Source organism: Podarcis liolepis, assembly GCF_965112155.1.
Source record: "Podarcis liolepis genome assembly, chromosome: 3".
In the NCBI taxonomy this organism is placed as follows: Eukaryota; Metazoa; Chordata; class Lepidosauria; order Squamata; family Lacertidae; genus Podarcis; species Podarcis liolepis.
Window position 1 is genome coordinate 39,998,779 of NC_139557.1, and position 12,267 is coordinate 40,011,045.

Here is a 12,267-nt window from a genome sequence, read left to right on the forward strand (position 1 = left end):
ATTCTGCATAATTAAAATTTGGCAGCCCTAGTTTACCCTGCTGCAGTTGAGTTATATTCAGAAACATAGTGCCTCTGACCTAAGAGGTAGTATTTATCCATCATGACTAGCGGTCATTGATAGACAGCTTTAAAAGACAAATTCATGAAGGATAAGGCTAACATTGTGATGGAGTGGAAGTGCCAGTACCCAATAATCTGTCAATAGGCAAATGTATCTGCCTGTAATAATTCTGAGCCCCCTAATTAATAAAATTGCCTCTGAAAACAGGACTCCCCAAAAACCTATTTTAGAATATACTTCTGTTTTTGGCCTCAAAGAGTTAAGCTGCTGAAATGGGACTTGACGGGTCATTCTTTCAGTACATCAGCAGAACTTAGAAGAGAGGACTTTAGACCTTGATCAATGCTTGATTACTGCCAGCATTTGACAGTTCTCACAAAACAAGCAAATAGGATGATAAAAGTGTTTCTATTTTGTTGAGTAGGCAGATATACCTTGGCTGTTGCTCACTCTAAGAACAGCACTCTAAGGAAAAAATGAAAGCTGCATTTATAGTTCCACTCTTGCCAAGGTAAACCACAAAAAATATTGCTGAAACTTACACTATCTTACAGAACTATCCAAAGCCCTAATCAGCCCTGGTGAAAGGTCAGATGGAGTGGAGTTGTCCCTCTGCCCAGCCCTGTCCAGCTACCCCATCCTTTGCCATTTGATGGGCTCTGCTGTTTTCTCCTGCTCTGGAAGCTAGGACCCAAACCAATGGATTCAAATTACAAAAAAGGACATTCCAACTAAACATCAGGAATAATTTTCTGACAATAAAAGCTGTTTGACAGTGGGGCAGTCTTCCTCAGGAGGTGGTGTACTCTCCTTCACTGGAGGTTTTTCAGCAGAAGTTGGATGGTCATCTGTAATGGATGCTTTCATTGAAATTCCTGCATTGCAGGAGGTTGGACAATATGACCTTCAGGGTCCCTTCCGACTCTACAATTCTATGATTCAAGTAGACATATGCTATCCAAATGTCCTGGCAGATAATCCAAATAAAATTGACATTTATAAGCAATGCATTCAGATGTAGCAAGGGCAGTAAGGCCATTGGACCACTGCTATTTGTCCTTCCAGTTTTGAAGGATAAATCTGGCAAACATAAAGGCTCACAAAATACACTTTTTTTGTCCTGCTGTTAGTCTTTATATCATAGGAGTGGAATTTAAATGGACATCTGCAACTATCAGAGATTTCTCCAATTCCACTTCCAGCATCCATCTGTATTAGTGACTTCCTATAAAGACACTGGGAAGCCCAATATACCCAGAACATCATTTTTTGCTGAATAAATTAAGTCTAATGAAATGTTCCATATAGATTCTAACAGAATTTTCAGTTATTTGAGCTGTATAGCACACTCTATTCTATTCTTTTCTAAGCTTCTACATGCCTACTTTACAGAATTCCAGTAAGCTTTTGTAAACAGTTACAGGTTAAATTTTCTGTAAAGACCAATTATTCCCTCCAGCAAGATTATTTTGAGTTTGACAGCTTTTAGAATATTTGACCTTTTCATACTTTAATTGACCCTTGCATTCTCTATAGGTATGCATATCATTTATGTGGAATTTCTCTTGCAGCTGAAGCCAGTATCGCTACAGATGATGTATATGATGAAAGAGGATGCCAGTGTGATGTCTCAGTAGAAGATCTCACCCCTGCACTTAAAACAGTAATCAGAGCTATCAGGTAGGTGGCAAATACATTAACAAGAGAAAACACATCAAACTTCACAGATGTACCTAGAAGAAATACTATCACAACAAATTGTAGGGACACTGTACTTGGATTGAATCTAAGTCCAGCTGCACTTCAGATTATGCAGTCATCTGTTAACTGAGATGGAAGAGGGAAGTTTAGGCCACTTCTTTCTACCTTGCCTATTGGGTTTTCAGGGCAGCAGGTGCCTGTAACATAACTATACTTAATGTACAGTATATATGAAAAAGAACTTGCACCATACTCAGATTAAATGCTGAAAATTAGAACACATGTAGTCCAAGACAAGTAGGTTACTAGAATAGTGCTTTGAAAAACTGAGTGGTTTGTTTGCTTTGCCTCTTGCAAATAAAATAGTTCTGGCAACAGTATGTCAGTGCTCTCTAGCTGATGTACCATTCTAATTCAACTAAGAATCTTTAATTACTAACTTATTTATTGTGTCATAAGATTATGTGGACTAGAGTCTGCTTTGTCACAGGCATCCGCAGCAGATTTTTTTCCACTCTCAGTTCTATGATCCAAATAGTATGTTATGAAGTGTACAGAGGAAATTTCGGTTTATCTAAATCTAACATTACTTGGAAGTATAGGCTCTGCTGAACATACCCATCAACATGTTGTATTGAAAATGATGCAAATTGCCATCTGTAAGGAATAGTTCAGTTGACCAATACTTATGTCAGAAAAGTGCTTTTTAATCTTTTGAACATCTCACTGATGACAAATTATGTAGCGTTTTCATAAATTGTATTGGAAAATATGTCAGAATAAAATAGCATTAGAAATAAGCCAGCAGCAAAGTACTTCTTCCCTGATTACTAAGAGAAAAACATATGTGTTATAATTGATTTCTATTTCTTGCCTCATTTCATCATAATCAAAACTATCTAGCCTCCCAAAGTTGCTGAAGCTTGACAACTTTTATTGGAATGATGAATTGGAGTTATGAAAGAAAGGTTCTAGTGGAGGAGGTAGACCCTCAGCGAATGTGTTCTAGGATTGGGTTTCAAAACAGAAACAACCAAAGCAATTAAATGAATAAGCTGCTGGTCTAGCTCAAATAAACAGTAACAATTTAATAATTAATGAGAAGCAAAATGAATACACAAAGAAAGTTTCCTTTTGCAAAATGAAAATTTAAGCACCTTTTATAACACACAAGAAAATGTTTGGAACAATTTCCATGTGATAGTGTAATATAGTAAATGTACAGTACAGCTGGGGCCACAACTGTGACAGAGGTACACTGAAAACACAGGTCTGTTGCTGTCACATAGCTTGGGTGTTAAGGATAAAACTTCATTTGCAGAATCTAATGAAGTTATTTGGGATGGAGTTATTTCTTGGCATTAGTGAAAACAATCTCTCTTTTACATTCACTAAAACTGCACAAGTTTCTCTCAGTCTATGGAAAGTGCTTATCCTTCAGTATAGGCATGATATTGGGACAGTTGATATCAAGAGTGGAACATCTTCTCCAACCCAAGAACCACATTTTCTTGGGGCCAACCTTCCGGCAACTGCATGCCTGTAGTTTGTGGGCTCAAGGTCAAAACAGGGTGAGATAGTGGCTATAACTCTTACAGTAGTTTGCAATAGTTGACCACATTACAGTCGTGCAGAAGCCATGGGTTTCTGCACACACCCCCATACCATGCAGCATCCTCTATATTGGCAAGCAAGAGGCATTGTCCCAGTTCCAGGCAAAGGCAGTTAAAGGTGTGAAGTAGGCCAGTGAGGAGTGTAGCAAGAAAGGGGTTATGGCATTGGGAAGGGGGGGAGTTACAAGAGCCAGATAGAAGGCCATGTTTGACCCACTGCCTGGAGGTTCCCCACTTCTTGTTTATATTTTCATTTATCACGGTACAGTAGAAATAATGGGTTGTAGTGCTAAGGGAAGTGTTACATCAGCACAAGAATTTTTCTCCATCTCCTTCCTCCTTGTGTCCCCTAAATGTGTTCTGAGGTTTTCCCCAACACTTCAGAATATATTTAGAAATAGTGCAGGTCATGTACAAAGCAAAGGGGGGTGAGTTCCATTGCACTAGCATTAATCCTTGTGCTAGCACAAATATTTAGTTGAATACTACCCCATGGAATGGAGCCTCTTAAGCACATTTAATTTCCTAAATAGTTCTCAGTAAAAATATTATCATGCTTAGCCTATCTATAATTTCTGATTATTTTGTGTGAGCTTATTGATTTGGCCACGTTCATGGCCTTGTTTTGATGTATAAAGTGCATATGGATAATTAATCTAGATCGTATTTCTTGTATAGAATCATGAAATTTCATGTTGCCAAAAGGAAATTTAAAGAAACTTTGCGTCCCTATGATGTTAAAGATGTCATAGAACAGTATTCAGCAGGCCACCTGGATATGTTGTGCAGAATTAAAAGTCTTCAATCAAGGTAAGGGATGGAAATCCTTTTACAAATAAGTTCCTTCATATAAACTGCCTTTTATCTTTAGCTTAGCAAAAACCAAGCTTTGTGTTTTAACACTACTGTGTCTCCTTGATACTAATTTTCCTTGAGCTTTTGCAGATTGTGCCCACAAGTTCATTTGTGTCTGAAATAAAAAAATCAGATTTAAAAACAACAGTGGACAACTGTCTACAGATATTTGTGCATTAACCACTAAACAGATAGTTGTCACTCTTGACAACTCTGATCAGTGTTCTGATGGGTAGCAAACTGATTCTAGACAACTACAGTGGTACCTCAGGTTAAGTACTTAATTCGTTCTGGAGGTCTGTTCTTAACCTGAAACTGTTCTTAACCTGAAGCACCACTTTAGCTAATGAGGCCTCCTGCTGCCACCAGAGCACGATTTCTGTTCTCATCCTGAAGCAAAGTTCTTAACCCGAGGTACTATTTCTGGGTTAGCAGAGTCTGTAACCTGAAGGGTCTGTAACCCGAGGTACCACTGTACTTTCCTTTTTCCCCACAGTTAATTGGCCAACTCAAAATATAAAATTGACAGTCATTTGTTTGAAAGGAAAAATCACTGTGTGCAGTAGAAACAAAAAAAGCCCTTCATCGTGGCCAGAATCTATACCCATTTTTTTAGAATGCACCTGCATTCCAAAATGAAAATTCTGTTTGTAGAGTCCAAATGAAAGTACTCTTACCTGTTGAAGTGATCTTGCACACTTGTATATTTAATTACCTTGCAGGGTTGACCAGATTCTTGGAAGGGGACAAATTGCGTCTGATAAAAGAAGTCGAGAGAAAAATACTGCAGAGAATGAGACAGCTGATGACCTTAGCATGCTAGGGCGCGTAGTCAAGGTGGAAAAACAGGTAACATGACTCTCAAACATCACGAGTCCCATTTTATTTTATTGATCACTATTTCAGTAATTTAAAACATGTTTTTAATATATGGAAGGTAAAATAATTTCCTCTGGTATCTACACCAAAGTCATTTTGTGTGCAAAATTATTCTTCTAAGGTGTCAGTGGCATTTTGTACTTTTATTCTTATTTGTTGTGTCAGTGGGACTGAGCCAGTTTTAAGTGAATAGAACTGGCCTAGAAAACTGTAGTCATAGCATAAGTGCTGTACAGAAATATCTCCACAAGCTCCATACATTTGGGTAAAATTTCACTGGAGCTACTTGAATGGATTCATTTTTCACCAAAATTTAACTAGCCTTTCTTTGCAGATATTGTGGTTGGCCATCTGTCATGGATGTTTTTAGCTGAGCTTCCTGTATTGCAGGGGGTTGGAGTAGATGACCCTTGGGTCCCTCTTCCAACTCTAATATTCTATGATTATTTATATATGTATGCTTGGTTTATAATATTTAGTACTCATAGACAATTTTCTTCTTCCACCGCCAGGTTCAATCCATAGAGTCAAAATTAGACTCACTACTAGATATCTACCAACAGGTCTTGAAGAAAGGATCTGTATCTGCACTGACTTTGGCTTCATTTCAAATGCCAACTTTTGAATGTGATCAAACTTCTGATTATCAAAGCCCTGTAGATAGTAAAGATTTGTCTAGCTCTGCCCAGACCAGTGGATGTGTATCCAGATCAGCCAGTGTCAACATGCCATGTGGCCTACAGCTTATACTGACACCAAATGAATTTAACCCTCAAGCTTACTATGCGTTTAGTCCAACTATGCATAGTCAAGCCACACAGGTGCCAAATGATGGACCTGCAACTCTATCAGCTAATAATGCACTAAACCAAATACACCAGACATCTAAGCCAACAACACCTACAACGTTACAGATACCACCTTTTTCATCAGTAAAGCATAACAATAGGCTGGAGCCTATACATGTTATTCCCGTGAGCACACAGGAAAATACTTCTGATGTCACCGCTTGCCTTGTTGCTTCAAATGATAATGGACAAATTGCACAGTCCAGTGTGACAAAGGATCTCTCATGGAGAAAAAGCCTTGATACAGAAGGGGAACCCTTGGTCTCAGTGAAACCAATAGTACAAATGGATATAGGGAAATCGCTATCTGTTCAAAACCTTATACAGTCAACAGCCGAAGAACTGAATGTACAGATTTCTGGTAGTGACACCAGTAGCTCAAGAGGTAGTCAAGAATTATACAGCAGATGGAGGGAATCAAAATTATTTATAACTGATGAAGAATTGGAAGCAGAGAGAGAAAATGAGACTTTCGAAGGCATTTCCCACCCATTAGTGGAAACGACTCTCTCTACAGACTCTCTAAGGACTGGAATGTCAAGATCATCTCAAAGCATTTGCAAGCCAGGGGATGGTGCAGATGCTCTCAGCCTGCCTCATGTCAAACTTAAATAGCATTTTGTGGATTTTGTTCACATGCTGAGTAATCCTTTCAGTTATACATATCAGAGCATGGACTATTTTGAAAGCCCTTTTAATGATTTTTTAAAAAATTAATCAGAAAGAAAGGCAGTTGTATGAGTCCATATCTTTTAGCTGCATGAAAATGCATGTTTAGGAGATGGAAAAATTCAATTTATATCTGCAGTACATTGGTTCTTTCATTTAGTACAGTAGGTATAAATGAGTAATCTACAAAACTAATGCTAGAGGTTTATTAAACAACAACAGATCTGAACATGTAGAAACCATGTTTCTAAAGTACGCAAGTAAAATTCTCAAGAAAATAAAGCACTTTGCTTTTGGTTAAAATAAATATCTGCCCTGAATTAGACCAGTTATGTTTGCAACAAAAACTACTATATGCAGCTGCTAATGAAGGAACACCCATAATAAAAGATTAGAAATGGCTGCTAGTTGCAAGCTTCCTTAGTGTCTGTATCTCTTTGGAGATATAATACTGAGACAAAGTATTTTGCACAGCACTTTTTTAGGTTAGGACTGACCTTTTTCCCCCTTTTGCTATGAAATGTACACAATTCCAAGTTATCAGGGACGACCTTCAATGTGAATTTTTCTCTTGTCTCAAACTTTCTGAACATATTGATGGTCCTCTTGTGAATCTGAAGAATTTTGGTAGAAATCTCTACAAGGGAGAAACAGAAGCTTGCTTCAGATGTAATATCTTCTCCTTTTATGATGTAGTCAGTCCTCAAGTTCTGAGGCTGAATGATAGCACAAGCAAAGATTGGGGAGAATATAAAAAGTACTGTATGAGGTTGGAGAGATAAAAAAAACAGTGGAAAGTAGAACAGGGAGAAAATAGAATAATTATTTTTCAGGAGTTAAGAAAAAAAATAAAAAGAAAAGAGTATGCACAAGCACAGGTAAAAAAATATGTAGATAGAAAGAAGGAATGAAGGAATGAAGGGTTAATCATTTGTCCTCCCCACAAAGACTAAGGAAATACAACTCATCTGACATTGAAGACTACCTGTCAGATGCTCCAAGTATTTGTTCTTGGAAGGTGTGCTGGGAAGAAAGAAAGGTTTACAGAACTGCCTGTAGAGGTTTTAACAATGGGAACCTAGAAACGGGTGTGACTTTCGAATAGATGTTTCAGAAGTCTTTGTCCCCAAACTCTTATCCACAGAGGTTTGTGATTCACAGCTTCCAGGAAATCGAAGTTTATTCCCCCCCCCCAAAAAATGTATTTTACTTCCCAAATTTTATTAAGACTAATATGAAGCAACAATACTAGTAAATATTTACAATGTCATACCTAAGCTTTGCCACAGAAATCTTTTAAAAGCCTATAAGCACATTCCAATCTCACTTCCCATTGGTAACAAATGTTTCTATTTATTATATCCCCTCCCCCCAAAATATACATTCTGTGTATGCTCATGAGCAGGATGTCCTGTGCTCAACCTTCTCTAGTGATTCCAAAGGCATTCCACAAACTGAAGGATGCCACTACTAGCTCACTCAGAGCATGTGATCGTTTACAAGACAGCCCTGCTGAGAATGATGTTATACATAAAAATGTCACAAGAGTCTTAATCATGGTTAAATGCTGCAGATTGTACTGCAAACAATTTGAACTGTTTACTCTACATCTGTTGTAGTTTCTGCCTCCATTGTTCTTTTATACAAAATAAATTTCTTGATGTTTCCTCTTAATCTTATGTGAAAGTACAAACAAATTGTAAATTGTTTATACTGTGTCATTCATATGATACCTGCAGATGATTAATGCTGTTCTGCAGCTTTTGCTTGGTCAAAGCTCATGGTAAATACAAAGAGAAGGCACACTGAAGCACATGGCTGTCTTTCACTTCCCACATAATTTTCTACAGTTTACCATTACAATTTGCTGTATAATTTTTGCTGAAAGTTGATGGCTGTAAAATGTTTATGTGAACAAAAACAGATTTTCCAGAATATTTACAAGGAGGCACCTAAGCAAAATATATTTACAAGGAGGCAACTGGAGGTGCCTAAACAAAATTTGTCCTCCCAACAGATCATTTCTGCCCATCTACTTGTCAAAAGCAGAGCAAAAAGAGGTGTGTTGATGAGTTGCATCTGTTGCAAACTATGGGGGGAAGGGAGAGGAGCATATAGTTTATGCCTGTCACTCCTTCCTCTGTTATATAAAATATACTTCTGTCAAAACACGTTCCGAGACAAGAGTTTAAATACTTCCTTATTTAGATATCTGCAGTTTATCCAGCCAAAGCTATTTTTCCCTATTAAAAAAACAGACTACAGACAATAGACCTTTATTTTATGTATTGAATGTTTAATAGTGCCTTTTTGTGCTTTATGTGAAATCTAGCTTAACAAAGGAGCTAGAGCAAAGGCACAAGGCAAGCAACACGTGTACAAATAATTAGACCTGCTTCCCATTTTAAATAGATGAACATGCAATATCATTCCATCACGTCTATGGAGACAACAGCATCTAAATGGAGCTCCATTTCAGCTATGGGTTAGAGAGGGTTGCTGCTACAAGGCAACTATGGTTGTCTTGGCTTAGATGATTCACCTACCAGAAATTGCTATTTTTGCCTTAATCAGAGGACATGCTTGAGTCCTCCTTGTTTTAATTATGCACATAATTTGAAAGTTGGCTACTTTCAAAATACATACAAATCAGGAATACCTTTGCAAAGTTACAGCTAACAATTCGTATTCTCACTCCATCCCCAGCACACACATACACCCCTTTGCACTGGCAGGATTTACAAATGCTATTCTAAATGTACATGGTCTTTTTTCTACTGTTACACTGATTACACTGGTACATTTTAAAAAACAATTATGTGAAGGTTTTGATTTTTAATATGAATGTTCAAGTGTGGATTTCATATATCATCAATGGGAGTTCCTACATGCACAACATAGCATGTGGGTCATCTTTCCTCCTGCTGAAATAATTACCAAATTTTCATGTTGAATACTACTGAACTCACCACAATGATAATGAAGTGTAGGAGCAGGGACAGAATGAACTTCTCCATTGTTATTCATTGAGAGCTGTCAATCTCCCTGTGTATTAAAGCATATGAAAGCTGTAAAAACAAAACAGGAGGGAATAATTTGATCCTTCCAAATGATTTGAGGATTACAATGTAAACGATTAATTTTATTTTGATAGGTATGTCACATGTTCCAAGTTGAAGAAAAAACTGAACATAATAATAATTCTGATGATAGTATCTAAAATATATATTTTCTTCTTCCTCATATGATATAGTTTTATTTAAATAAAGATAACAGTGTCCAAACTTAGAATTCAGTATATCACACTAACCACAGTAAATGTGTATGAGATATTCATACCTAAACAGACTGCTGTCATTAAACACAATGGCAGTTGCTTCTGTCCATCTGACCAGACAAATCAATCCAAAACACTTTATAAAATTGTATTGCCCATGAGTTTATATATGTACTGAACTATTCAAAAATTCTGTTAGCTTACCTCAACAAGTGGTGTCAAGGTTAAGAAAATGCAGGTTTGAGCTCCAAGTTTTCCTAAGCATCTGTTTAAAGTGTGAATGACATTGTTCCAAATATTTCCTGAGGAAAATAATACTTCCCTAAATTAATCCAGATGTCATGTTGACTCTAAAAATTAATGCACAAATAATAACGGAAAGTAGATAAAGAAAAGTGTTATGCTAAAGCACAGTAAAATTTAGCAAAAAGAAAAATGAAATATATAAGCAAAAGCAAGCTGAAGCATGGTGTATAAGTGCTGTATTCAATGGGACTTATTTCTATTAAGGGCCAAATTACATCACACAAAGGTGTATATGATAGCCTGCTGCCCTTGTTCTCTACAAGATGTACTGGAATGTATAATTGAGCAGAAAAATGAATGTGATGCGGGGAGGCAGTGCTTAACTCTTTCTGCCTGGTATTTCGACATTCTCAATAATTCCCTCATGAGGTGGCTTATTAAAGAGGGAAACGAAAAAAGAGATACTGGGCTAATGTATATGTAATGTGTAGTTTGGCCCTAAAGTTACAATCTTTTATACACTTACATTGGAATAAGCCCTGTTGAACTCATTCGCCAAAGCATGCCTAAACATGAATGTGTGGGCATCCTGATACAGTAAAGACCGTAACAATTTTGCTTCCCCCATCCCACAACTGCCCTGCTGTTGTGCGACCCAGAGCAAAGCCATGTTGACTTGGCATTATGCCAAAACCCAGGCGCATGGTTTGTCTCACCCCGTGCAGACCATGAGCTGTAGCTAAGGTTTGTTTTTGGCTTCTCTTCTGAGGTTTGTGAGACAAACCAACAGCCCACATTTGGACATGCTGTATTGCTTAGCCAAACTATGGCTTAGTTCCTGAGCAGCAGCAAAAGGACCGAGGAGTGAAATAACTGATTTTTACTGTGAATACCTACACACTCACTCTTTCATGCTTGGCCATGGTTTGGCTTAGTTTTATGTTCGAACTGGGCCAGTGGGGACTTACTTGCTTCTGAATGCATAAGGTTGCAATACATAAGATTTTGTTGTGAATGTGCTTAGAATCACAGCCTTAGTCCACCCTAAATATATGAACATTTCAGTGATCAATAGATTCACACACAAGAATGTTTTGTTTTTGTTTTTAGAATTGGGGCCTTAATAAATAACCATAAGAAGACCAATTTTGACCTGGTGTGATTCTGTTAACTTCATTGGCTTTATTTGCAGAATAATTAGATTTGCCTTTCTGAGCTTCAGCTCCCTTCTTTACCACAAAATTGTTTTAATATTGTTCAAACTGACTGCAACATCAAAAATTGCTATGAATATTTAAATTGTTTCCTAGGTTTTCATAAAATTTCCAGTAATTCAAACAGATATGGAATACTTCCACAAACAAAACCTTTGGCCATTGGGTGTGTTATGAGAAACTAAAACTGGCTACAATATGAGGGGAAAGTGCTTTAAGGTTGGTTGTATGACAGTAATGGAAAAATATAAGGGACATTTCCACTGATGCTAAAATGGCTTAAGCCATTATATTAGAATACAATGTTAATTGTAATTTCATGATAAACTGAATCCATATTGTTGTTAATAAAACAGGTTAAAATAACTATCATGTATATGCTTTTTTCTTTAACTTAAATAAATGCTAGTGGAACACATCACATAAGTTCGTTATGTCTGAGTCTTCAACCTCTGGTTAGCCATGATGCAGTCAAAGCTAAGGAATCAGCATAGCAGGTATTATATGCCATTTGATTCTCCGTTAATCAATACTGGGGTGTTCTCCTTGGCCTTAGAATCCTCCTATTACATTGCTTCCTTTTATATTCCTCCTATTCCATGTTCTATACCCTCTCTCCTGACATCATCTCAGTATTGTCTCCTAATTCCCTGAGGTCCTGTGAACTCAATAGACTCCCAAGTCATTCTGTGCTGCTCAGCAACCTCATTGCACTATGCACATTGAATGTGAATATTTTAGTCATCAGATGAGTCTAAAGATCGACACAGGTGCTACGGTTAAACCACCAGATATATACTCCCACACAGTAAAAGATTACCTACCCATATTAGAAATGCTAACATATTACTGTCTTTATGCACCTGTTTCAACTAAACAATATTTCTTACAAATGCACTTTC

The 12,267-nt window shown here is 37.2% G+C and overlaps 2 protein-coding genes across 26 annotated transcripts in view; one reads left to right on the forward strand and one right to left on the reverse strand.

The window, feature by feature from the left end:
* The window catches only part of KCNQ5 (potassium voltage-gated channel subfamily Q member 5), a 247,978-nt gene extending 241,291 nt beyond the window's left edge, over positions 1–6,687 (forward strand). For all 4 annotated transcript variants that reach the window (XM_083497362.1, XM_083497365.1, XM_083497363.1 and 1 more), the window contains 4 exons: positions 1,635–1,743; positions 4,056–4,187; positions 4,955–5,081; positions 5,624–6,687. In XM_083497362.1, the coding sequence (XP_083353488.1) occupies positions 1,635–1,743; positions 4,056–4,187; positions 4,955–5,081; positions 5,624–6,574 (1,319 nt within the window). In that variant the 3' untranslated portion in view covers positions 6,575–6,687. The remainder of the gene's footprint in view (positions 1–1,634; positions 1,744–4,055; positions 4,188–4,954; positions 5,082–5,623) is intronic.
* LOC310704212 (uncharacterized protein) overlaps positions 1–12,267 on the reverse strand; it is a 162,190-nt gene that overhangs the window by 137,899 nt on the left and 12,024 nt on the right. For 3 of the 22 annotated variants that reach the window (XR_014524632.1, XM_083497412.1, XM_083497411.1), the window contains exons 2-5: positions 10,110–10,207; positions 9,598–9,696; positions 7,126–7,265; positions 4,910–4,989 (exon numbers count right to left, since the gene is read on the reverse strand). Coding sequence is in view for 8 of the 22 variants with exons in the window: in XM_083497412.1 (XP_083353538.1) it covers positions 4,910–4,989; positions 7,126–7,265; positions 9,598–9,655 (278 nt within the window). In the remaining 14 variants the exon portion in view is untranslated. Of the gene's footprint in view, positions 1–1,796; positions 1,962–4,201; positions 4,348–4,909; positions 4,990–7,125; positions 11,726–12,267 lie in introns of those variants that run through there. The other 19 variants (XR_014524633.1, XR_014524640.1, XM_083497405.1 and 16 more) reach the window with 16 other exon arrangements.